Source organism: Penicillium canescens (assembly GCF_028828765.1).
Source record: "Penicillium canescens strain IBT 15451 chromosome Unknown utg000009l_segment0_segment0, whole genome shotgun sequence".
NCBI lineage: Eukaryota > Fungi > Ascomycota > Eurotiomycetes > Eurotiales > Aspergillaceae > Penicillium > Penicillium canescens.
In genome coordinates this window covers 1,599,955-1,623,299 of record NW_026703971.1, presented here as the reverse complement: position 1 = coordinate 1,623,299, position 23,345 = coordinate 1,599,955, and the positions used below count along the sequence as shown (strand labels likewise).

Genomic DNA, 23,345 nt, shown 5'->3' with positions numbered 1-23,345 from the left:
TCTTATTATCCCACCAGTGTGGAACTTAGACATTGTAATTTATTACCTTTAAGTGGTGTTCTAGCTGTTCACTCGCTTACTGTACATGTTCCACTCGCTTACAGAATACGTTATAGTAACTATCTATCACGATTGCCCAGTAATAAGGACAGACGTCGAAATTTTACTTTTTACTTTTTATTTATTATTTGTTATCATTTTTCTCCTTGTTATTTTGGGGGATTATATCTGGCCTCGACATCCCGCTAGCCCCGATTAGGGGTACCGGGTAAGCTCATTATTCCAAAATTCTAACTGGGATACGGTTCGGAGGCCGAGTCATTTTCAATTTTCAAATTTTTATTTTTATTTTTTATTGTGCGGCTTTTCATACCCTTGTCGTACTTGAACAATGTTACTTTTTTGCCCTCTTTTTACATTTTGTTGTTTTCATTTTGCTAGTTTTATTTATTTCTAATTATTGCTACTATTTATTTCTCAATTAACCTTGATTTATATTTCCATTATTGTTTCGATTCACGATTCGACGATTATCTTAATGATCGTTCCATTATCTTCGTTGTGATATCTTACTGTTTTCGAGGTAATATGCACCCCCAGGGCCGGTTCCACACACCGCTCATAAAAAAGATACAGGAGGACACACAATATTTACGCCAACCAAGCGGGATCAATAGGTGGACTCAAGCGAACTTTGAACGGTGGGCGACGGCTCTGACCCTGGTAGGCACGTGACTGGTGGCTTTGAAAACTGGTTACGTTGGGGTGCGTTATCTACCCTTTACCTGGCGACGTCACCTTCGATATCACGTCTTAATCTGTGCAGCACAATAGCGGCCTGGATAGTAAACTGGAAATCTTCTATGTCAGGAGTCTAAACTTCTCTCAGTCTGTTTACATCAATCATATCCTGACCGGTAACTAACAAAACCACGTTTCTTCCTGGGCCAAGTTCCTGTGATAGCTGGACAGTCTTGGCAACCGCGTGAGCTGAGTCCAGCCCCGTGGAGATTCCTTCCTGTTGTTGAAGCATTCTGAAGCCTTCCAAGGCATCTGTATCGGTAGCCGTGAAGACCTCAATGCGACCAGAGTCTTTCCATTCCGCAATCTCGGGTCCCACAGTAGATATATTCATATCTGGGGATATAGAATGCGAATCGAGAATCTGGCCGTCCTCGTCCTGTAGTAGGAGGGTGTGAGCACCATGTAGAACCCCACGCTCACCGTGGGTGATTGTAGCTGCATTGGTCGCTTCAACGCCAATCAATCGAACGGATGGGTTATTGATAAATGTGCTAAAAAGACCTACTGCCCCAGAACCGCTACCAATAGCAGTGATAACAGCATCGGGGAGAGGATCTGCTATTTCTTGGAGCTGGGCCGAGACCTCCTTCCCGAGAAGAGCCTGAAACGTACGAACCAGTCTCGGTAGGGGACTTGGACCGAGTGGGCCACCAATGAGGTAGTATGCAGTCTGATAATGAGAAACCAAATATCGCAAGGCCTCTGTGATGGCGGCTCGAAGGGTTCCTTTGCCGGAAGGTGCACGAGCAGAAATGATCCTGGCTCCGAGATCCCGCATATTCCGAACCCCTGTCGGCTGGGCGGAGATGTCATCGTCCCCCATGGCGATCACACAGCCTAGTCCTAAGCGACGGCATAGATCCGCGGTGAATATTCCATGTTTGGCAGAGGCGCAATCCGCGACAACTTCTAACCGGCCCATTCGACGGGCTAACAGAAGCTGAGCGGTAATATGACGGGCCTTGTGGGTTCCGTATTCATTTTGATCCTCACGTTTCAACCAAATGGTTGCCCCTCCCGCTTCTCGAGTCAGCTCCTGGGCTAGGTAAAGCTCGGTTGGTCGAGGTCGACAGAATTCCGAATATTCCTCCCAGAATGAGGGTTCGGAGACGATCGCCTCAAAATTCGAGGTCAGATCGCATAAGAAACCCATCATAGACTCGGGAGCAAATTGGCCCCCGTATGGTCTGGTGTTCTTGATGCAAATCTGTGGAACCTGAAAAGTTCCACTGAGTTGTGTGATAGGAAGCGGGGGTGTAGTTGACCTTATTGTCGTCGTCCTCGAGTTGGAAAATATTGGACAAGAACCAGTGGCAGTCGACGGTGTCGTGCCTTGATTTTCCTCTGAAGGTGGAATCGCCGAATGTGCCCTTACGGCACGATCTGAACAGGAAGTCGAAAAATGAGGCTGGGAGGTAATATACCTTTGCACAGAAGGAGTTGAGACGCATACAAGGGGCCCTCCGGAGGTATGTGCTATCTTATCGATATCTATACCAGAATCGGCCGGGGCATCGACTTGCGAGAACAGATTGTCCCGTAGAGGGAGTAGAGATGGGAGCATGATGAATATATTTCTCCAGAAACTCCACCATATGTTCAAACGAGGTAAGCTCGACCCGGATAAGACAAGCGAAATCTGAGGATCAACCTTCCGCTGAGAAGATATAGGCAACGTCTGGGGCTGGGGGCGACGCCTTAGATGCCGATTCGGAGCATCTCCCTTTGTGTCCAGTGAGCTGACATCATTCACCAGTGTATCACTACGCCGAGACCAACAACGTAATTCCTGATATGAGCATAAAACTCCATTTATCACTACTCTGGACGCACGGATTACTGAGGAGACAAGACAGGTCAGATCTTGTCATTCATTCCCATAGCACGGAAGATATCATTCCTGAAGACAGGGGTATGTAAAGATCAGTCTGCGGATGTGGGTGGAGGAATTACGGTGCAAGTATGAGCACATGGAATACGGAATATAGAGTGAGCCGTCGACAGGTTTGGCTGACTATTTCATCAAGGCTGTGACGCACAAAAGGCTTTCGCTTTCCTTGCCGTCTACATGGCTAGACACAAGTCCGAGGAGAGACATACGGCCGCTCCGGAAGACGTTGTGGGTCTTCACTCGTCTGTTTTAGGGGAGAGAGCCAAAATTTCTAACCTACCTTGGGACAGTCGGAACAGCGTTTTGGTAATGGTACCTTTTTAATATGCACCTCAGGAGAAATATCGGTTGCATGCGAGAGAATAATCGCTAGGCCAGTGAGATAAATATGCCGACTCGAAAGAGCCTGACAGTGATGTCGCTGAAGGCTCAAACGATATTTGCTTATCAAAGCAGCCCATAGATCCTGGTATTAAAGAAGCGATAGCAAGAGATAAAGACCAAAGAGTAACTATGTTCAAACATTGAAGGTGGAACATGGGAACCCTCATAATATATCAAGGAGGTCATATTAGTGAACTCGAGTATCTTGCGCCTCTTGGGGATAAAGCGGAATATGATCATTATACACATTATAATCGCGTAGGATCTGCGGATATTTCTTCCCCTTGGTGCGCTTCCGGCAGGATTGACAGCCACAATAGCCACAGCCATGGCAGCAGAGTACCTTGCCGATACCACTGGAGTGGATATGTCGAAACGAAAGAACTTATGCAGTGTTCTTAGCAAATCCAGAGAAATAATTAAGAAAGCCTATCTAGGAAGTCTACTTCGGCTCACTGCCCTACCTAACCCAAAGATTTCCAACGCGACTTTGGTGGAAGGTTTGAATTGGCAGGGCACCAAACATAGGATTTAATTCCATACTCTGGCGTTCCAAAGAAAATATGGTCATATTCTATACCTAGTGTATATGACCTATTAATGAGCGTATGCCCGCGAACAACAGTCCATAAATAAACCAAACTAAGAGGCTATATTAGGGAGATACCTAAGCTGTTATAAGGGCATACCAATCTACCCTGACGTGTTTCAGTATCTTCATATAACTGAAACCCGAGATGGTGGTTTTGGTTATCAATCACGAGAGCAAAATGTTCAAATGGACCATGGAGTACCCAGAAAGTGGACGTGCCACGATATCCTGCGAGCCAAAATCACCAAGCAGTGGGCATCGCCCTACTGATTCACAGCTAAAGGATCTAACGGAGCGGGTGGATAAAGCTATACTTGAAGGAACAAGTACTGACGACGACCAAACTCTACATTCGAGGCTGCAAGAAGAACTATCGAATGTTGATTCTGCACATCTCGTGCGAAAAGCGGGCTGACCTGAGTTCTTTTGAATGCCTTACATCTTTTATGGCTGTGCATTATGTCTGGCTTTTTCCCAATGATTAATTAGGAACGTTGATATTGAGATTCTTCTGCTCTTTGCATTTGGGTGGTGAGAGCTGTAATTGCCGTTATCCAAATCATTTTGCTCGGATATATGTTCTGTATTGATTATATCGTGTCTGAAATGGGTATTTCTTCCAGTCTGGCGACAAGGCTGGTCCAGTGGATATATGCAATATGTATAGGGTCGATAACGGTTGAAAATGGGGCCTGATATTAGAATCCTCCGTGCTGAATAGGGCCATATGCTTTGACGTGAAGGAGCCCCTCATGTGAATATTGATTCTAAGCTCTCGCGCTTTGTGATTTAGAGCAAGGGAACCTATAGAAATGGACCTAGGAAAGGCACCATACAATTCTTCGCTATTTATAGCGTAGAAACAGTCCACTGTTTCCAGTGTTATTTACTGGGCTTTGTCCTTCTCCTAGCATAGTCTTTTTCCCAGCTGACGTTGGACGGCTGTCTTCGTGTAGTTACCACCTACAAACATCACACTTGATGGGCCCATCACATCCACAGGCCTGCCTCCCGTGGACATTCAATATTCCTTGGGAGATTAAAACCTCAGAATATCCGAGTCTCTTGTATGCCTTTGCTAGCGTCGAAATCTTTTAACGAGGCTTTCCTACCTTTTAAAGTCTTTATTGGGCAATGGACACATAGATCACAAAGCCGTGACTCGCCGAAATGATGCACCTATTGTATTGGGTATAAGAAAGCAGGCCACACGAGGAGTTCGAGGTCCAAAATTCGTCTCGGCATTGTCTCCAATTTCAGAGGAGGCTCGTGTCGGTACGTGGGTCTAGACCACGTATAGATATTGTAGTGTTGGAACCCGTGACTGTACAGTAGCGACCGCTATTGCCTTCCATGTCAGGTACAGAGGGATTCTCTTTCAAACCCTAGTCACATGATACGCTAAACTTCATATTAGACCTCGCCAAACGCGGGTTTGGGGCGGGTTGTCGCTTTCTCCTACCCGCCCACGGGTAACCCGCGCGGGTTTTGGCCTTCATGAACCCGCCCGTGGGTTCTTGGCGGGTACCCGTGGGTTACCCATATAACCCACCAAAATGCATAATAAGTGAACAAAAGTGTATTAGTCAGTAGTGGTAATATTGGTAATTTAATTTTGTCACAACTTTATATGGGAGATACCGTCTCATGAAATGTCTCACCACCTCAATAATATATATATTATATATGTACAGGCAATTGTCCAGCCAGAGCGCGCTCTCCGAACACTTTTGCATCCCAGCGTTGGCACTAAGAACATCCATCGACCCTTATTGATATCAAGCCTCTCGAGGACACTTTAAGCTATAATATCCAGAAAAATGATTGACCAGCCAGTGAAGAAGCATCCTCGCCATCGTTTTACTGTCGCACGAGTTTTGGGTACCCGTGGGTTTAGGGTACCCGCGGGTTGACGCGACCCACTATCTCATACAAAAAACCACCGCGACGCGTTGGGAAAAAAATCACTCTGATCCCACGAAAATTCCAATTCTTGGAACTCCAACGAGCTTGAGCTATGAGCATCGAATCTCCAAAAGCCATGTCCTCGCGGTCAATTCATCGGTCTTTGAGCCCCTTGCTCTCCATTGAGCCATCATCAGATGTTTCCATGGACTCGGACTTCCAGTCCTCGGTACGATACTCTCAAAATCGCAGATTAATTCAACAACTCAGAGACGCAAGCACATACTAACCAGTTAGCCTTTCACTGGCTCCCGACGTAGCGTCGATAGTCCCGCTCAACAACCTCCAACGATACTTCGACGCGTCGGACCGGACCGCAGAAAGAACTGGATATTGTACGAGCCTGAACATTCCAGCAGTTTTTTGACTTGGTGGCAAAAAACAGAATATGGTCAAGTGCTGAATGGCGACGGACGGTCTAAAATAAAGTGGTCGATGGAGTCACATTACGCTGAAGTTTGGAAGCATTTCGACCAAGTTGCGGGCATTGAAACTGGCATTCCCAAAGTGATCTGTAGGGCTTGCTTGACCCTACTTGATCATCCACAGCACAAAAAGCACGGCACAAGCGCAATGGGAAAGCACCAGAGATCCAAGTCCTGTCGAAAGGGCCAGAAAAGAACATGCCATCAAGCTCTCGTGTCAAACTCAATCCAGAAAGCCTTCTTGGGAGTACCATCCGGTCCGAACAAGTTCACCACATCGCAGTTCGAGGAGCGGCTGCTGAGGACCATTGCTTGTCTTCGTCTGCCCTTCCAGACCGTTGAAAACCCTGAATTTCAAGCACTCCTCAAGTTCATCCACCTCGGACCGGGAGAGCTAGAAATGCCTTCAGCAAAAACCTTGCGACGACGCCTGCGTGACGCTGTAAGAGGACAACAGGAATCACAGTTGCGAGATCTACCCGAAGACGCCAAAGTTTCACTTGCATTAGATTGTTGGACTAGTCCCTTCCAGCAAGCATTCATGGCAATTACAGTCTACTTCATCGATAGAGATTGGAACTACCGCGAGCTGCTTCTTGGGTTTGAGCCTTTGCATGGACCTCACACAGGAGTCAATTTGAGCGACGTGCTCCTCCAGCTGCTCAGAGAAAGACAGCTATTGGGTCGTATCTTCAGCGTTACCACGGATAATGCAACAAATAATGAAACCCTCATCCGAGCGCTGCAAGAATCACTCATTTCTAGTGGCGCCATCGGCTCGAGAGAATCCATTGTCCGTGTTCCATGCATGGCCCATGTGATTCAGCTTTGCCTCAAGCAGCTGTTGGGGCATATCAGAGCTGCTCCCAAGAATAAAGAAGTGAGAAGTTTTTGGTCCAATTCACAAGCTCTTTGTCTCAGGGACTCAGTGGACCATGGTGAGGTGGCGCATACTCTAGCAAAGGCGAGTCCGTTGATTTCGGACCCGTCATATTTGGACATTGCTGACGGTGCCTCTTCCACAGATTCGGTCCTTTGCAGTTTTTGTCAACGCCAGCCCCCAGCGGCGAGATGCATTCCTGTGCCTCCAATCTGGTGGAATGCGACTTTTCCCGTTGCATGATGTTCAGACCCGCTGGAATTCCACCTTCTTGATGCTTCGACGAGCGCGCCGACTAAGGAATACCATCGACAAATACTGCCGAGACCATGACTATTCACAATTTAAAATCACTGACATTGAATGGCGGCAAATTGACTATCTTGTTCACTTGACGAAGCCGTTCTTTCAGTTCACCATGGCCCTGATGAAGACAAAAGACGTGACAATTCACAGCGTCTTCCTCGTGTACAGGAAGCTACTGGAACACATTGAACGCTCAAATCGAAAATTGAGAAAAAAGACGACCCCCTGGAAGAAGGACATGTATGGAGCGCTGCTTGTCGCGAAGCAGAAGCTGAGAGAATACTACGAAAAGACGTATCGTGATCACGGCTTCCTCTATGGCACGGGGACCCTACTTGCTCCTCAATACAAGCTTTGCGCTTTTGACGACGCAGAGTACTCGCAGTGCCACAGTGAAACTTCCAAAAAATACTGTGAATACCTCAGGACATGTTTCTCGCAATATCAGCAACGGAATCCTGAGATGCTCTTCCGTACCGTGCATCGCCCTTCCTTGCAAGCCTCGGAGTTAGATCGGCTTCTTGGGCCGTCACAAGACGCACAAGTCAACGAAGGGTTCGAGCATGACGAGGTCGATCGATATCTTCGCGAGGGTAAGTATTATCGGGCCGCTGAAGCTTGATGACAGACTAATTCCTCATAGCAACTGTCTCAATTCCTCCCCGCGCATATTGGAAGGAGAACGAGCGTAAATTTCCAGTCCTGTCGCGACTGGCTCGCGATTTGCTCTCGGTCCCTGCTACGGGCGCAGGAGTTGAAAGGCTATTCAACAGCGCACGGGATATCTGCCATTACCGCCGCGGATCCCTCAACGAGACAACCATTCAAGACTTGATGATGTACATGTGCTCGGAAAGATTCACTTTGGAGAGCCGGCAATTGAGTCTTCTGGAAAGTCCAGCGGTTGAGAGGGAGGGCCAGGAAGCCCTCGAAGAAGATGAGGCGTTAAAGGAGACTGAAGACGATATTGCTCCTATCAGCGATGTCGAGGAGAACGATCCCATTGAGGATTCCGAAACAGGTCTCGCCGTCGAAGGGGTAAGTGGAGTAGAAAGCACAGCCTCAGAGGAACTTCCAGCCCATGATCAAGTGCAAGATGCGGCGATGGCTGAAGTGGCCGAAGATGAGGACGACGATGGAGATTTGCTCCCACCTCCGGTCACACGCCTCGGCGATAGGTCTCACAAGAGATCATCCGGTAGGGTAACAGTACCTTCAAGCCGGCTGCAGGGTTACGAGCTGTATTAGTCTATGAATTAAGCTTAATCTGTTTTATTCCTCAAATTTATGTACTCCAAAACTTTAGACCATACTTATACCAGAGCCATACCTTGATATAAATCAAAGATACGGCATTATTTTATGCTAGCTGACAAATCACTCTTTTTTGGCTATCGCGGGTTATATGGGTACCCATTTGGGTCGCGGGTCGGGTTCTCAAAATGAAGACCCGCCCACGGGTCTGCTGACTAAGACCCGACCCAACCCGTGGGGCGGGTTTTCGTGGGCGGGTTTGGGTTGTGGGCGGGTTTTGGCGAGGTCTACTTCATATGATATAGCGTAAATAACCAAATTTTTACTGCCTAGGTATCAATGCAAAGTTATTTATACGATCACGGTTTGGAAGATATAGGAGCCTAGCTCTAGTACTAAGTAACATGTGGAAGATGAACTGGAAAATTGGACAGAACGTGAGTCATTAATTGACTGGAGACAGCACCGCGAGACCTTGAACCTTGGAGTTATGTTCATGGCCTTATGCGACATGATTCACGCCTATATTGGCGTACTATACTGTATCTCTAAAATGATTGTCCCCTTTATTTATTGGGTTAAACTCCAGAATAGTCGCTCCGGCTTTCTAGTGAATGTATTGATCCTACACATCAGCCGTCAGGCTGACATCTCTTTCAGCCCAACTTATCATGTGACTTACTCCTTGTTTCCCCAAGAGTGTTCCAATTTAAAGTAAGCAATGCCCCTCTTTTTTAAGTGGATCAATAACCCCACTGGTTCTTTATCAGGATGCAACATTCGATAATCTACTATTGTCTATTGCCTTTCTTTTTACCTAGCGCTCACGCGTGGGTGATTTCCTTTGCCGGGTGCAAAGCTGCCTGCGCGGCCGGTCCTTGTGTGATGTCAAGTTTTTGTGGTGCAACTACTCCGGTCTTTGCTGCTGTACCTACTATGATATGGTTTACGCCTACGTGCTATAGCGCTGTTACGGGACTTTACAGCCCCGGCGGTCAGGTGGCATGTCAAAGTCTTTGCAACTCCCTTCTGCCATAAGTGCGTGAAGAATCCTTCTTTTTCCGAAAACTATCATACTGTATGGCTAACCTATAGTAGACGGATATGACTTTTCGTAAATGTACTCTTAGCCTCCGCCACTGATACTTAAGAAGCGGTAGTCGCAAAAGAGCATTTTTATAATGGATCCAGATGGGTGGACGGCAAGGTGTGGCTAGATCTGAGATGCCTCTGTGGATACTCGAGCTTTCTCTAGACCAAATCTTCCTAGATGGTGCCCGTGATGAAGTATGGTGCCAAACTTTAGCCTCCCATAACCCGCCTTCCCCAGCTATGATCACGTCTTATATGCGAATATACCTCAAAGCGTTTGAATGCCAAGTTTGCCAGATTCGCATCGAAATTTTCAGTTCAGCTTCCACGTGGTTGTTTAGTACCAGTAGGCTCCTATATATTCCATACCGTGATCGAACAAATAGCTTTGTATTGATACCTGGGCAGTACAAATTTGGTTATTTACGCTATATCATATGAAGTTTAGCGTATCATGTGACTAGGGTTTGAAAGAGAATCTCTCTGTTTCTAACATGGAAGGCCAAAGCGGTCGCTACTGTAGCGTATTCATGGTCTGAGGTATTGCAAATGCCCTAGGAAGCTTGCATGCAGTTCTTTCATAGAGAGGGCATCATCCTACGATCATCAATATGACTACAGTTTTTCGCCAAGATTCTTCATTCATGATATAGCTTCAATATTAGTGCGATAGCCACCTACAGAGATTGCTCCCTACGCCTAAGCAGGGCATGGGAATGGTTTATTGTGCTGTCACTCATTTATATCGACCCGTCTGCTATGCCAGACTGCCATCGTGCCATTTCATTTCATTATCTAATTCAAGGGGCCTCAGCACTTTATAAATGATTATATTTGATCTTTGCCGTAGCTGTAACTACGTACTCTAGGACTCATTCTGGACTGTGCGTTCCCTTCCACTATTCCAAAGCTTTATTCTAGAACCCGCTCTATAGATAGACAAAAGGGAATCTGTGGATAGCTCCTCTTAGGGCCGTGTAAAAATCATTTATTTGTTCATTAGGCAGCCAGCTCTGGATAGTCAGAATAGTGTTTTTGTCATATCCGATATCCTCAATATGTTTGGTTATTTGTGCACGCACTAAGTTCAGTCTTCCATCTAGAGAATAGCGACTTGGCTGGACTAGGGTGGACGGAAAGGCTTGATCAAAGATCAAAGTGTGAGTCTTGCCATTTTGCCGTCAGGTCCAGGGTCGTTAAGGACGGAAGGTCTCGGCAGGAGCAATCTGCGCAGATAGGCCCGGGCTATCCCAAGGCGCTTTATCGGTTAGAGCATGGTAGATGGTCAGTCAGGAGAAATCAGGCTTAGAGAAGACAGTTTTCACATCTTGCACTTCTCAAAAACGAGCGAACCGCATTAAACACACTCGAAGTCCTCCCCTACGACACCAGCTCCGGCTACCTGATATCAGATGAGGAAAATCCCAATTTTGCTCGTGATGTATTGGCGAAAATCAATGCGGAGTTCATGGGAATCCCCCTTTAAACAAAATTTTAGTGTTAGGTTCTACAGTACAGCGGATCTCCAACCACTTCGATGAGAGCCTTCCTAGAAGGCCTTGGATCCATTAGTCGATTCTTGGGGCTTGAGCGGCGAAACCAATGTGGACAAACTTTAAATCAGCCGAGGTCTTTCTGTTTGCATGTTTACTATGCAAAATGCGAGATAATTTATTGGGCGCTGCTTTTCTGCGAAGAAGGCGAAAACTAGTCCATAGGGGGTTTAGTTACTAATTATTAATTATATTTTTCTTTTTCTTTTTCTTTTTCTTTTTATTTTTATTCTTCTTGGCCATATTCTTTCTAGATTGGCTATTTTATTTTAAATTAACGTATATATGAGGTGCCGAAACAAGGCGGTGTGCCGAAAATTCACATAGATAAGATAGATTCATCAAATAAAACTATTGTCGTACAAAAATATATGGCGGGTTGTCCTTCACCCCTCCATTTGAGTACAGTCTACTTTAACATGAATAATACAGCGTGTTAATCAGGAGTGGCTGCGAACAACCGTCCACCGGAATAGAATATACCTTGCGGGACTAGAAGTATTTCACGCTCGAGCGTCACAGGGGTCCAGGATGTCTGATTTTAAAACTACATATAATTTCAGATCGATATTATTGAATTTTGCACAATTATGTCCGCACCGGGAGAAGTGTTGTTAACACATTAACTTACTGTTCGATTATTAGTGTTTGATTTCTCGTCTCTTTTGCAGGTTGTGAAAGTCGGATTACTTTTTAAAGGCACGCACTACGAATCTCTCATTGAATATCAAAAAGTCCTTAGACGCTTGCTGGTGTTTTCATTGATCACCAATTCATCACTGCCAAGGGAGTGCATTCAAAACAAGCCTGATTGACTGAGTTACTATGGTTAATTCTCGATCATGTGCGAGGTAAATAAAAATCTTGGTTAGATCATCTATCTTCATTGGTCTCTCGGTGTGCGGCTCCACGAAGAAATAGCTCGCGTCCGTTTGCTTGATGCAATATCACTGGCACTGAACGTCGCATTCTAATCCAAGAACTAGTTCAGCCCCATACTCAACGGCATCAACTGAATATTCGTGTCGAGCATTGAGTATCTCTGTAGCGACGCGTTCGATTTCACTCCCACAATTACCTCTCCCTTTGACTTTTTCAACCACTGCTTGGGGTACACGCGTACCTAGGGTCTGGAAAAACAAGTCATTTAAATCATAACTTCTTGTTCCCAGGACATCGACTACGGCGATCGTCGGAGAATACCGGTTTCTAAGTCCATGAAGAAGATATGCTTCAAGCAAGCTTAGAGCAGATGTCTTTGCAGGCCAGTTGTTCGCTAGTGCGTTTATCCAATGCTGGACGTCTTTATCCTTCATGGCACCCGTATAGGACAGCCCAGTAACAACGGATCTAACAGAAAGGCCTATGGCGCTCCTGGCAGCTGCGGCACTGTAACACGAGGCGTAAAAATAATAGAAATAGGGCTGATCCCGCTGCAGCTCGATCTCAAAATATCCAGAAGTTCGGAGTTGGCGATCCGGTTGGGTCCAAGTTTTAAGAAAACTTCATGGTTTTCAACTTTGCCATGACCACGAACAATAATCCCAAATGTTCCTCCAGGTCCTTTGAGAATCCCTGAAGGCCTTCTATCAATGAGTTGACTTCAATCGGTTGCACACCATCTCTAATACTACGGACACGTCCGCCGACAGTGAGGAGCCCAGATTCAAAGGTTTCTCTGAAGTAGGTAGCAGCACGAGTGTCATTGGGAGGATATCCTGGTTGGATGATAAGAAAGAAGTTTCTGCAGTAGCTAGAAATTGCGGGCGCAGCAAGCGTGATTCTATCGCTTCGACGGTCTCGAGTTCGTTCAAGAATCCTTTCCTGCCTCCACTCCTGGTCTTCCGTAAAAGGCAGCAGTGGGTTGACATCGGTGGGCTACTTAATTAGGATATGACCGGTGAGTTAACGAGTCGTTTTCAGGTTCTGAGTTCTGAGGGTTCAAAAGCTCATGTTGTGTCCTAAGGCCATGAGCAACAGAAGCTTGAAGAAGAATGAGAGTCCAAGAACAAACAGGTTCTTTCGCATCTTCATCATGGGCCTGTGGTTATCAGTGTGAGTTTTCCTTTGAGCAGGGTATACTGTAGCATCTGCTAACATTTCTTAGAGAATTAACGGGAAAACTCGCCCTCCTGCTCTTCAGCCCCAGTGGTGCGGGTAAGTCAACTTTATCAGGCTGTTAACGGGCCATGATATACGTTATCAATTGGAGACAAGCTAGAAAAGGGGTATGCTTAGCACAGGCTCATTTCGAAGCTAAGCAATTCTAATTTGCGCAGCGACCGTAGATACTAGACGAACGCCCTGTAATAATTTAACTTCAGAATTCGCTGGTGTTCGAAATCGGAGTCAGAGAATAACCCAGGGTGTTTTTATCTATGACAACACAGTACTGCTATTTGATAAATCTATCTTCAATTGTGGTGAAGGTATCGAAGTCATGTTTCGGCACACCGCCTAACAGTATTTCCGGCACCTCACGTACGTTACATCAATCTACCGTGCAGGATGGACCGATCTCTCATCGTTTATTTTTGAAGATCTCATCACCAAAGTATGCGTTTTTTCCCAAGATGACATGATTGCCTCCGCCAAAATTATAGTAATTCGTGCCTCCAACGGCATTGAATATGCATCGACTGTTGTGGTTGCCATTCTGTGAATATATGTCCTCTGGGATCGAAGGGGGAATAGTAGATATCTCTTCCAGCGCCTTGGCGAGAGCCTTGGTTTGCTTATCAGAGGCCATATCAACCAGGTGGTCGTCCACCAGTAGCTGCACACCCTCAAGTATTTTCTTCATCATTGACTCGACGGGCACTCCTTTGCTAACGGTGAGGGCGGCTTTTAAGTACTCTGCACACGGTTCCTCGCCCGACCGGGCCACTATATGAAACATTTCCCGAAGCCAGATTGCTTCATTGTCGAAGGTGATGATGGCGGACTGGCTTTTTGCAATGCCAATGCCCGGGGGCCGATTGATCTGTTCCCTGAACGCTCCGAGAATGTCGCGCACAGTGGACAGGACCCTGGCCACGCTATGGAACGCCTCGGGGAGGTCTTTTTTATCTTTCATGTGGAGGTAATAGTCCAGAGTCGCATCAATGATTGATATCACGCTGGAAGCTTGCACATCCACAAGCGAAGTTTCTGCACCAGACATGTTTGTAGGGGAAGAGAAGAACGACGAAATATGTTGAATAGGGGTGTGATCCGGGAGCGTCAGATTCTGAGCAGTGCCAAGCCAAGGCTGTACTATATTTACGTTTGGCGGATCAATATATCTCCGAAGTTGCGGTATTGCGCATTGCCAGGAACTTACCTCAGTTACCTCAGCCGCCCCCAAAAAGGCGGTGAATTTGGCCATCCACCGCCTGCTGTTTCCAGCGATGCTGACACACCTTTTTTGGGGAACGTCTGAGCTGGGAATTTGGTGGTACCATACAAGTTTCCGGGGTTTTTGCCCGTGTTTATATGGCGAAGTTTCCAGGCGCGTCTTTCAATATTTCCAAGTTTCTCGCGCACCCACGCGAATATTAAGAATCGGGCGACGATGTCTTCTGCATCTTTCTGAGCTGAACCCATTGACACCAAAATTGTATGTATAACTGGAAAGGTGGGTGAGAAATATGTCCTTAAAATACCCGAAGGAACCCTTTCTTAAGCTGTCAAAGCCATTATATGCCCCAAGTATTCCGCCAAAACCTCCATGAAGCATATATTGACATATTTTAATGTATAGTGGCTACATCTGATCCACAATATTAACTCTATCGCGTGAGAATTGACTCCAAACCCGCCTCACGATGCCAGATCGACGCCCATCACGACGGAAGCCTCCTCGGAAATATAACGCGAAACTGAACGACCCCGGAAATGGACAGACACAGTTGGATAACTGGTTGGCCTCTGAGAATAATCGACCTTCTTCAAAGGCTGGAGAGCCTATTGAATTGGGAGTGGAGTACGAGAATGAGGGCGCAACTGTCTTGCTGGAGAAACAACAAGTTGAGAAGAATTCAGTTCTTCAAGCGCAGAAACTGATTCGCGATGCGTCTGAGAAGCGTAAGGATGAACAGGACCAAGCCATCAGACAAGCAATTCGAGAGCTGTATCCCTATTATCCACGTGCGGGTCAGTTGCAAGCATTGAGACAATTGATCTACCTGAGAAAGGACCTTATCCTGATTGCGAAGACGTCATTTGGGAAGAGTATGATATTGCAAGCAGTGTCACTCTTGCTTGATAAGTCTATCACCCTTGTTGTGCTTCCATTGAATCAAATTGGCGTTGAGCAGACCAATTACATCGAGAACATTGGAGGGCGACCTTGTTTCCTAAACAGGGAAACATTCTCATCCGAACTTCTTGACAGGGTACAAGCGGGCAAGTTCACACATGTCCTCGTGAGTCCAGAGCTTGCAATCAGTGACAAGTTCCGTTCAACTGCTATGCATCCAGGTTTCCGAGACCGGCTGGCTCTGGTTGTTGTAGACGAAGCTCATCTTGTGGCTCAATGGGGCAAAGATTTTCGAACGGACTATGCGCGATTGCATCAATTGCGAAGTCTATTCGGCAGTGGCGTCCCCTGGTTTGCATGCTCTGCTACGCTTGATATGAATACATTGCGCGTTGTTATTGAGGGACTTGGGTTTCCAAAGGATGTTGAAATCTTGCGGACATCCGTCAATCGTCCAGAGTTGCTCATTCAAACAGCTTGGATCCCACAAGGCGCGCATAAGAAGGCAACGGCCTTGCGTTTCCTGTTTGACAATGGTCCTTGTCAGCCCATTTTACGACCGTCACGAATCCCAAAGACATTGGTATTCTTTGACTCGAAGAATGATGCATATACTGCCATGGAAAATTGTCGGTATTGGCTGCAGCATAACAAGCAACCAGATGGGGCAAGTGTTCAACATTGCAACTATACCCTCAAAGAGGCAATGGATACGGTGAAGGTCTACCATAGCGACACCGCAAAGGGAGACAAGGAAGCAATGATCAAAGAGCTTCAGAAACCCGGACCGCAATCCAAGCTTCGTGTCCTCATGACCACCGAGGCACTAGCGCTCGGAGTGGACCTCCAGGATATTGATCAAGTTGTCATGTATCGGTTCCCCAAAAACCTACAACCAGCAACGCTCTGGCAACGCGGTGGTCGGGCATCTCGCCTTGGACAGGATGGAAAGATCGTTATTCTCGTTGATCAGTGGATACAGGGGCGTATCAAGAAACGTGCCGTGAAACGCAAGATTCATACAGAAAATGATGATCTAGCGGAAGACAACCCACTGGCCGATTCAGATGATGAAGTCAAAGAAGCAAACCCTGAGAGACCACAGAAAGGTGGACGCTTAAGTCATGAAGAGCGACGTGCTGTGTTGCCTGAATTTTGGTATCTCCTTGCCAATGAGCCTACAGAATGCCTCCGGAAACGGTTCCTGGACTACTTCAATGAACCTGAAGAGTTCAGATGTAATCCTCGGCGTGACCGGTGCTGCAGCAACTGCAATCCTGAGTATCAGCTCAATGATCCAACTCGTTATCTGTATACTGAGCACGGTCCGAGGTCAGGACAGATGGACGAGATAATCATCAACCAGTTAAAATATTGGTCCAAGGAGGTCCTTTCAAGCGCTTTGAACGGAGTGAAGTTCATACCTGATTGCTCAAGCATACTGGCAGAAGAACAATATGTCCATCTTGCGATATATATTGAAAATGCCACCTATTCGGAGCGGGAATATTTCCAGGCAAAGGATCTTCAGACAATATTGGGAATATGGGCTTTGTCGAATCAGCTTGCTGAGGGTCTTGTGGATGTCTTGAAGAATGCATATCAAGCAGCCTTTATGGCCACTATTCAAACCCCTGCAAAGAGGAAGCGTGTGTCGAATGACTCTAGTCAAATGAGTGAATGCAGCAACCTCACATGGTCTTCTGCAGTCACGCCAGAAAGCACCAGTCAACCAACTCCATCTCGGAATATCTCTCCGTGGGTTGATATTAACACGCCATCCCAAGCTTTTATGGACATGCCTCCTCCTTCGGCAACTCCAGTTCCCAAACGCAAGGCCCTCGGTGTGGTATCAGGAAATGGGCGTCGCGTGATGAAGGGTGGAGAAGACCTAGGTTCTAAGGTCTGGTAGAGAATGATGAACAATCCATCTGATGCATTCCATCAATGTGTGTCAGTCACCTTATAATATAGCGTGGGAGTATTATCAATGGAATGAAGAGAAGTATAGCTAAAGCTGTCCCGGCAGCAACCTGCTATTCAGTGTCATGTGTCATTCTCTTCAATCTCATCTAGAACAGCAATAGGAGTCGATGTCATCTTGCTAAAATCAACTTCTTGTGCCCACTGTCCGTTGACGACGAGGCTATTGAAGTTCTGTACGGCTTTGAAGAGCTTTTCGCCAATTGTTTCTGTGAGTATATCACATGGTTGAAAGCCTCTTGTCCGACCATTTGGTTGCTTTTGGATGCACTTCGAGATCTGATAAGCTAGATGACGAACATCCTGGCTAGCATCCTTATTTTGGTGTCGCCCATTGCTATATTCTCCAAAGGTAGCCTCCAGAAGCTCCTTTAGATCAGTACAGTAGCTGGCTGTGAGAGCAGTTCGACGGAACATGGTAGTGATGTCCAGATTTGAGGTCCGTCGAGTCGACATGAGTGTCTTCATATGAAGATTGAAGAACTCATTCAGTCGATCAATTTCGAACCAACCGTCCTCCGCACCCCGTAGATTCACAAGTCCGTTGGCAAGAATGGCAGTCTGCAGCTCGGGATCAGCTGCTTTGGTTTGAGTGAGCCATGTCATATACAAGGAGAGGAAAGAATATCGGGTTTTCTTTGTGCCAGGGAAGAGGAGACAACATTGTGCAAAGATCCGCTGGATAATTCCAATGTCACCAAGTTTGATGGCAAGCTTCAAGGACTTGTAAGTCTCCATCTGCTGAAGGAATTTCGCATGTGCTGAGAACTCATAGTCGACTGGTTCTCCTTCTCGTTCACGAACCTTAGACTGCTGCTCTTTAAAATGGAACAGAGACTGGCGTATCTGATCCACAACGTCCAGGAATTGACCCCTTCCGAGGCTTTGAATCCAATCATCCACATCTTTAGCATCCGCGAAATTGACTGTTAATGGGACAAACTGATAGAACATGGCCGTGACGCGAGCGTCAAATGAGCGAGTAGCCACCTCTTCTTTATGGTGGAATGGACTTTTGTGTCCCTGTACGCAACCGAGACAGACCTTATTATGATGGATCGTCGATTCAACGGTAGGGTGGTCTGTCCCAGCATAGAGCTCAAAGATCATATCCAAGTAGTTCATACGCCAGTGGAACAGTCCGGGGATTGGCAATATCCAGCTGAAACGATCGAAAAGACGAGAAGCCTCCGCACGTTCTTTTTTGACGGCACGAAGGAGTGACACTGTTTTCTGATCTCCATAAACCAGTTGTAAAAGCCCATCAAGGTCTGTATCATCATCATCCCCCAGTTGCTCCAGAAAGACATTCTGAATGACCTTGTATGTCCCCTCTGTCGTGCCTTCGTTGTATAACATTGGCCCAAGGCTGTAGTGAATTGTCTTCTGCGCTTGCAGTCGTTTAACTGCTGGGAATTCAGGCCAGTCAATAAGATGGGCTCGCGGTTTCATCTGGCCTGGTTTGACGCACGCTTCCGCAGTAAATAGTTTCTCTACTGCCTCCCGATGAGTATAGCGAATGGCCTCTGCAATCCAATGGCGCTGACATTGATGGAAGATCTCATCATCCTGATTGCCTGGTGCCATGTAGATATCATGAGGACTCAGTGTAACCTCTGGATGGAACATAGATCGGAGAAGCCCTCCTGCAGGGATGGACTGACCGATACAAAGCTTGCCAGTGGTGGCGGAGATATGCTCTGATGGATCACGAATAGTTTGATGTCGAACAGTCTGGCTGTAGTCAAAGTTATCCCATGCCACAATGAGATTCCTGCGAGAAGCCTGGGCATTCTGTTTCAATTGTTTCTGTACACATCTTGGGGTAAGAAGTCAGCCAGAACATGTTATTCTCCGGTAAATGCGGTTATAGTACCTGTCCTAGTTCTGCAAGTTCCTTCCGTCTGTCCATGATAGTCTGGTATGCTGAGTTTATCCCCAGGCCAGCCAGAAAGCTAATCACACGTCGCTTGACACCCATTGCATGTAAATACAAGCCGATCAACATCGGGAAGTTGTTGCTTTTCCGTGGTGCAAAAGCGCAAGCCAGAATTGAACAGACCATCACAATGCTGCCCTGGTGGATCTTGGGTGTATCGCGATGGTTTCCTGGAGGTGTCATGATGCTAACGAGCAGTCCACAGAGCTCTGGAGCTTTCCTCTGCATCTGCGTAGCCAAGCTAGAGATGTCCATATCTTTAGGGTCCACATTGGACTGGAACTCGCCGAGTATATCTCCGTTAATCAGCCCTCGAATCTCGGTCTGTATCCGAGACACGAGATCGGATGCACCAGTGGCATATATGTCTTTTGAGACACTACCTAGCCGCTCAATAATTTCAGGTTGCCCATATATAGCGTCAGACAATTTCTGTGCTCGATACGATGTCGAATATCCATTTTTTTTGACTGGTTGTGCATGCACCATGTGGTAAAGAAGATCCTTGATTGTCCACCGGTGCTTATCATTAAGCTCAGCCAGTACCATATCGACACGTTCGCGTGGCTGCAATCCTGAGATATAACGAGATCGCTGAGTAGACGCAGGTGGTTCTTGTAATGGTGAACTGGAAGAAGGCCACTCGAGGGAGGATTGTCGAGCACGCTTTCGCGATCTAGAGATCATATTGGGCAAATCCGGTGATGCCATTCTTTCTAACAATGTCAGAAATACTCTCAGAGAGCTTGAGAAAACACACCTTGACCAAATGGTGGGGTTGCTGGCGAGAACCGGAAACTTGTATGTACGGAAGGGGTTCCCGGCTCAGACCACGGGCTGATGAAGCAACCCAATCGGGTTAGCGTGGCAGAATCGGCAGAATTCTGTCTCATCATTGGCTGTGGTCTGAGGGAACTGAGGTAACTCATTCTCCGAATATGGAGCAAAATCAACAGTCCCCAGAACAACCTAGTTGTTTTGGCCCGCCGATCCGGCCTTATGGTCTGCCCGCTCTGATTGCATTTTCGCTTCTTCCATTACGCCTAACCATGAAAAAGAAAAAGGACAAGTCCTCTCGCTACTCCACGTCTGAGTATAGCGACGCTTACCCCGAGGAATCCAACCCTCCACCACCGGAGGCACAGGACAGGGAGGATCAAGAGACCATTCTCGGGCTCATTGCGATGTGAGAAATATCCAGCATCCAGCTCATCTACCCCAGCATTAGTACAAATTATGCCAGTTCACTAACATGGCGTAGCTTGCATCTCATTCGGACTACAGCGATTTGACCATTATTTGCAAGGATAAGATTCTCTCAGCCCATAAGCTTGTTGTTTGTCCCAGATCAAAGTACTTCCAAAAAGCTTGCTATAGCCGATTTAAGGTGTTACAAGTTCTGTCTGTTAACTACTATTGGACCTAACACTGATAAGCGACGATGACTTGCAGGAAACCGAACATCCGATTCGCCTAACCGAGAAAGACCCAATCCTCATTGAGAAAATGCTGGAGTTCCTATATACAGGAAATTACACCGCTCCATCCCCTACGAAAACCTCAGAAATCACACAGGCCGATGGCGGAGACGTACCCGTGATGGATAGGTGGCCCGCAGAAGAGCCATCGTGGGAGCACCAACCAGAAAATGATGTCACTGATGAAGTTAAGGCGCATTTAGATGAGCACTTCACTGAAACAGTTACGAAACCCTGGAGAACACACCAGAGACACTTGTACCTGGGCTACAGACGAATGAGAACCCAGCTTCAATTGACGAATTTCACCCAGAATACGCAAGCAAGGAAGGGGATAAAGGGGGCCTTACAGAGCCAATCGTGGATTCATTAGCCGACTGTCATCCATGTTACTTCCACGTGCGCATGTATGGCGAAGCGGACTACTTCATGATCGACGACCTAAGAAGCAAAGCAGGAATGCATTTCTGCGCGTCATTTATGAGTTCTCCCGAAAGAGAGTCCTTTGCAGACACCGCCGAGGAACTGCATTCGATACGAGCCAATTACCAGGAGCTGAGGCAACTGGCGATCGAAATGCTAGTTGCTAATCTGCCGAATCTCCGAAACGGACCCACGCCGGTAATTACTTCAGAACTGATGGAGTCGATTCCCAATCTCACATACGATTTATTTCAAGCCACTCTAGATAAGTATGTACGAGAGCCGTCCGACATGGAAGGAAATCCGTCTTATATGGAATCTGATTACTGGAGCCGCTCAAAGAGGTACTAGTTCGCATTTTTGGGTTGGGATGTGTTTCATATTTTCGCACCACAAATCCACAAGGTAGTTGCCGTGTCAATAAATATCTCTGCGCCCTTTTACCTGAACTTCCAGAACTTCCACATCGTCGTTTCAGGGCTTACAGCGTGCGTCAGCGCGCGTCCCCCAGTTGCAAAAGAGGTGGCTTAGCTGTATATGGACTGTTCTGCCACGCACGCTTCCCGTTCGCCTTCGCAACTCCGGGTACCTGCTTTATTTCCGCTGTTTTCGGATTAGATTGTCTTGGCTAAGGGTTGTAGGGTTATTGTGCATATCATGAGGTTGTGTTGCCTTGATTGCTTCATCATCTGCTTGTCACCATTCATTTTATTGCAACGCGGGGAATTCTATCGCCACTACAATGCCCTCTTACTGCGTTTAGTGCGTTTCTTCTCCCATTTGCCCTTTCCCTTACTTTTGTCTCAGTACCCTCGGAATGTTATCTAATCGAATTTGTTCTGGCTGTGGTCGTCAAGTACGCCTGTCTATGGCAATTCAATCACCGACATGTCCTGCTTGTCGATTCTCCTTGCTCCCCCCATACCAGAAAACCGCCCCTGCTTGCGTTGCCACATACCAATTCCCGCCGACTCACCAAGTGTCCGCTGCATGCGTTGTGAAGCTGCACGCTATCTGGAGCCTTGTTATACTCCATGCTATGACTGCCGAGTTCCCTTTCTAGTTCGACCGGGTGTCATACGCTGTCGTAGCTGTAGATTGAGGAGTCAAGTGCGGTGCAGTGTCCCTCTGATTTTCGCCAAACTATTGATGTTTCTTTCAATCTTACTTTAGATTCGTTTCAACCGATAAGTGCTCCCATACAGACCCCTCAACCCAAACGTCGGAGGTCCCTACCGCTAGTCCCAGCATTAGAAAGACAGCCTTCGGTTCTCGAGCGGGCCGTTGCATTCCTGCTCTTCCCACAAAACGTATCCAGCTCACTCGTGCGCCGCTCTATGGCTCGTTTTGAGAAGGAAATGGGCGTTGCCAGCCGAGACATTGCTTGTTGTCATGTGGCATGTTTACTTCTCATGCCGATTCCCGTCAGATTCCCGATGAGGATCCTGTATTACGGCCATTGGAACGGTTTCTGGATCTGTGCGGTTATACTGATGGCTTCTGGAATCTGTGCCCAGGATGCCATGCGGCACTCCTACGCGGTTCTGCTCCGAAGTTCTCAGCCATGAACAAAATCAACGTGACCATGTACCAAAATTACCCCGAAGCTCTTACAGATCTCACTTTTACTGAAGAATATCTGATTGCCAAGTACCATCCCATAGGAATGGTGTTAAAGCTACGCCCAGGTGGTCGATCATCTCTGGGGAACTGTCTAAATGCTTTTCACTCAGCACTATTTTCTTGCTCTTATCTTTCCTGAAAACTTTTCTCCTAAATCTATATCATTATCTGTTAGATTACGACGTCAAAAGCCGAACAATACTAAACCACCTGTCGCCACCTTCGACGTGGATGTGCTCACAAGCAAATGAACAGTGTATTATATAATACTGGCATCTCAACCTTTGATCAACCAATAATTAGGCTTAGTTGATAATCTGGGCGCTAGGCAAGTCAGCCTGACTGGCCATAGCGCCAGAAGGTATGCACGTACTCCACTTCCCACTCGTGTGTTGTGTTGGGGATCGGTTTGTTGGCGCATTTTGCTGATCACTCAATTATGTAGCACATTACCCTGTTCGCAGTCCTGACAAGAACAACTGCATCTTTACCCTATATACCTTGGCTCACAGG

At 46.8% G+C, this 23,345-nt stretch overlaps 4 protein-coding genes across 4 annotated transcripts; 2 read left to right on the top strand and 2 right to left on the bottom strand.

Moving 5' to 3' along the window:
• Positions 1-874: 874 nt before the first annotated feature.
• On the bottom strand, positions 875-2,368 carry N7446_011992 (uncharacterized protein; the record flags this gene model as incomplete). Its single annotated transcript, XM_058520734.1, has 1 exon — positions 875-2,368. The coding sequence occupies one exon, from the start codon at positions 2,366-2,368 to the stop codon at positions 875-877; it is 1,494 nt and encodes a 497-aa protein (XP_058367020.1).
• A 10,813-nt stretch (positions 2,369-13,181) lies between these two features.
• Positions 13,182-13,607, top strand: N7446_011991 (uncharacterized protein; the record flags this gene model as incomplete). Its single annotated transcript, XM_058520733.1, has 3 exons — positions 13,182-13,201; positions 13,254-13,303; positions 13,471-13,607. The coding sequence occupies 3 exons, from the start codon at positions 13,182-13,184 to the stop codon at positions 13,605-13,607; spliced, it is 207 nt and encodes a 68-aa protein (XP_058367019.1).
• A 60-nt stretch (positions 13,608-13,667) lies between these two features.
• Positions 13,668-14,309, bottom strand: N7446_011990 (uncharacterized protein; the record flags this gene model as incomplete). The annotated part of the gene is made up of 1 exon (XM_058520732.1): positions 13,668-14,309. One exon carries the CDS (start codon positions 14,307-14,309, stop codon positions 13,668-13,670), a length of 642 nt encoding a protein of 213 aa, XP_058367018.1.
• A 6,048-nt stretch (positions 14,310-20,357) lies between these two features.
• On the top strand, positions 20,358-21,560 carry N7446_011989 (uncharacterized protein; the record flags this gene model as incomplete). The annotated part of the gene is made up of 3 exons (XM_058520731.1): positions 20,358-20,494; positions 20,745-20,936; positions 21,011-21,560. 3 exons carry the CDS (start codon positions 20,358-20,360, stop codon positions 21,558-21,560), a joined length of 879 nt encoding a protein of 292 aa, XP_058367017.1.
• Between the last annotated feature and the right edge of the window lie 1,785 nt (positions 21,561-23,345).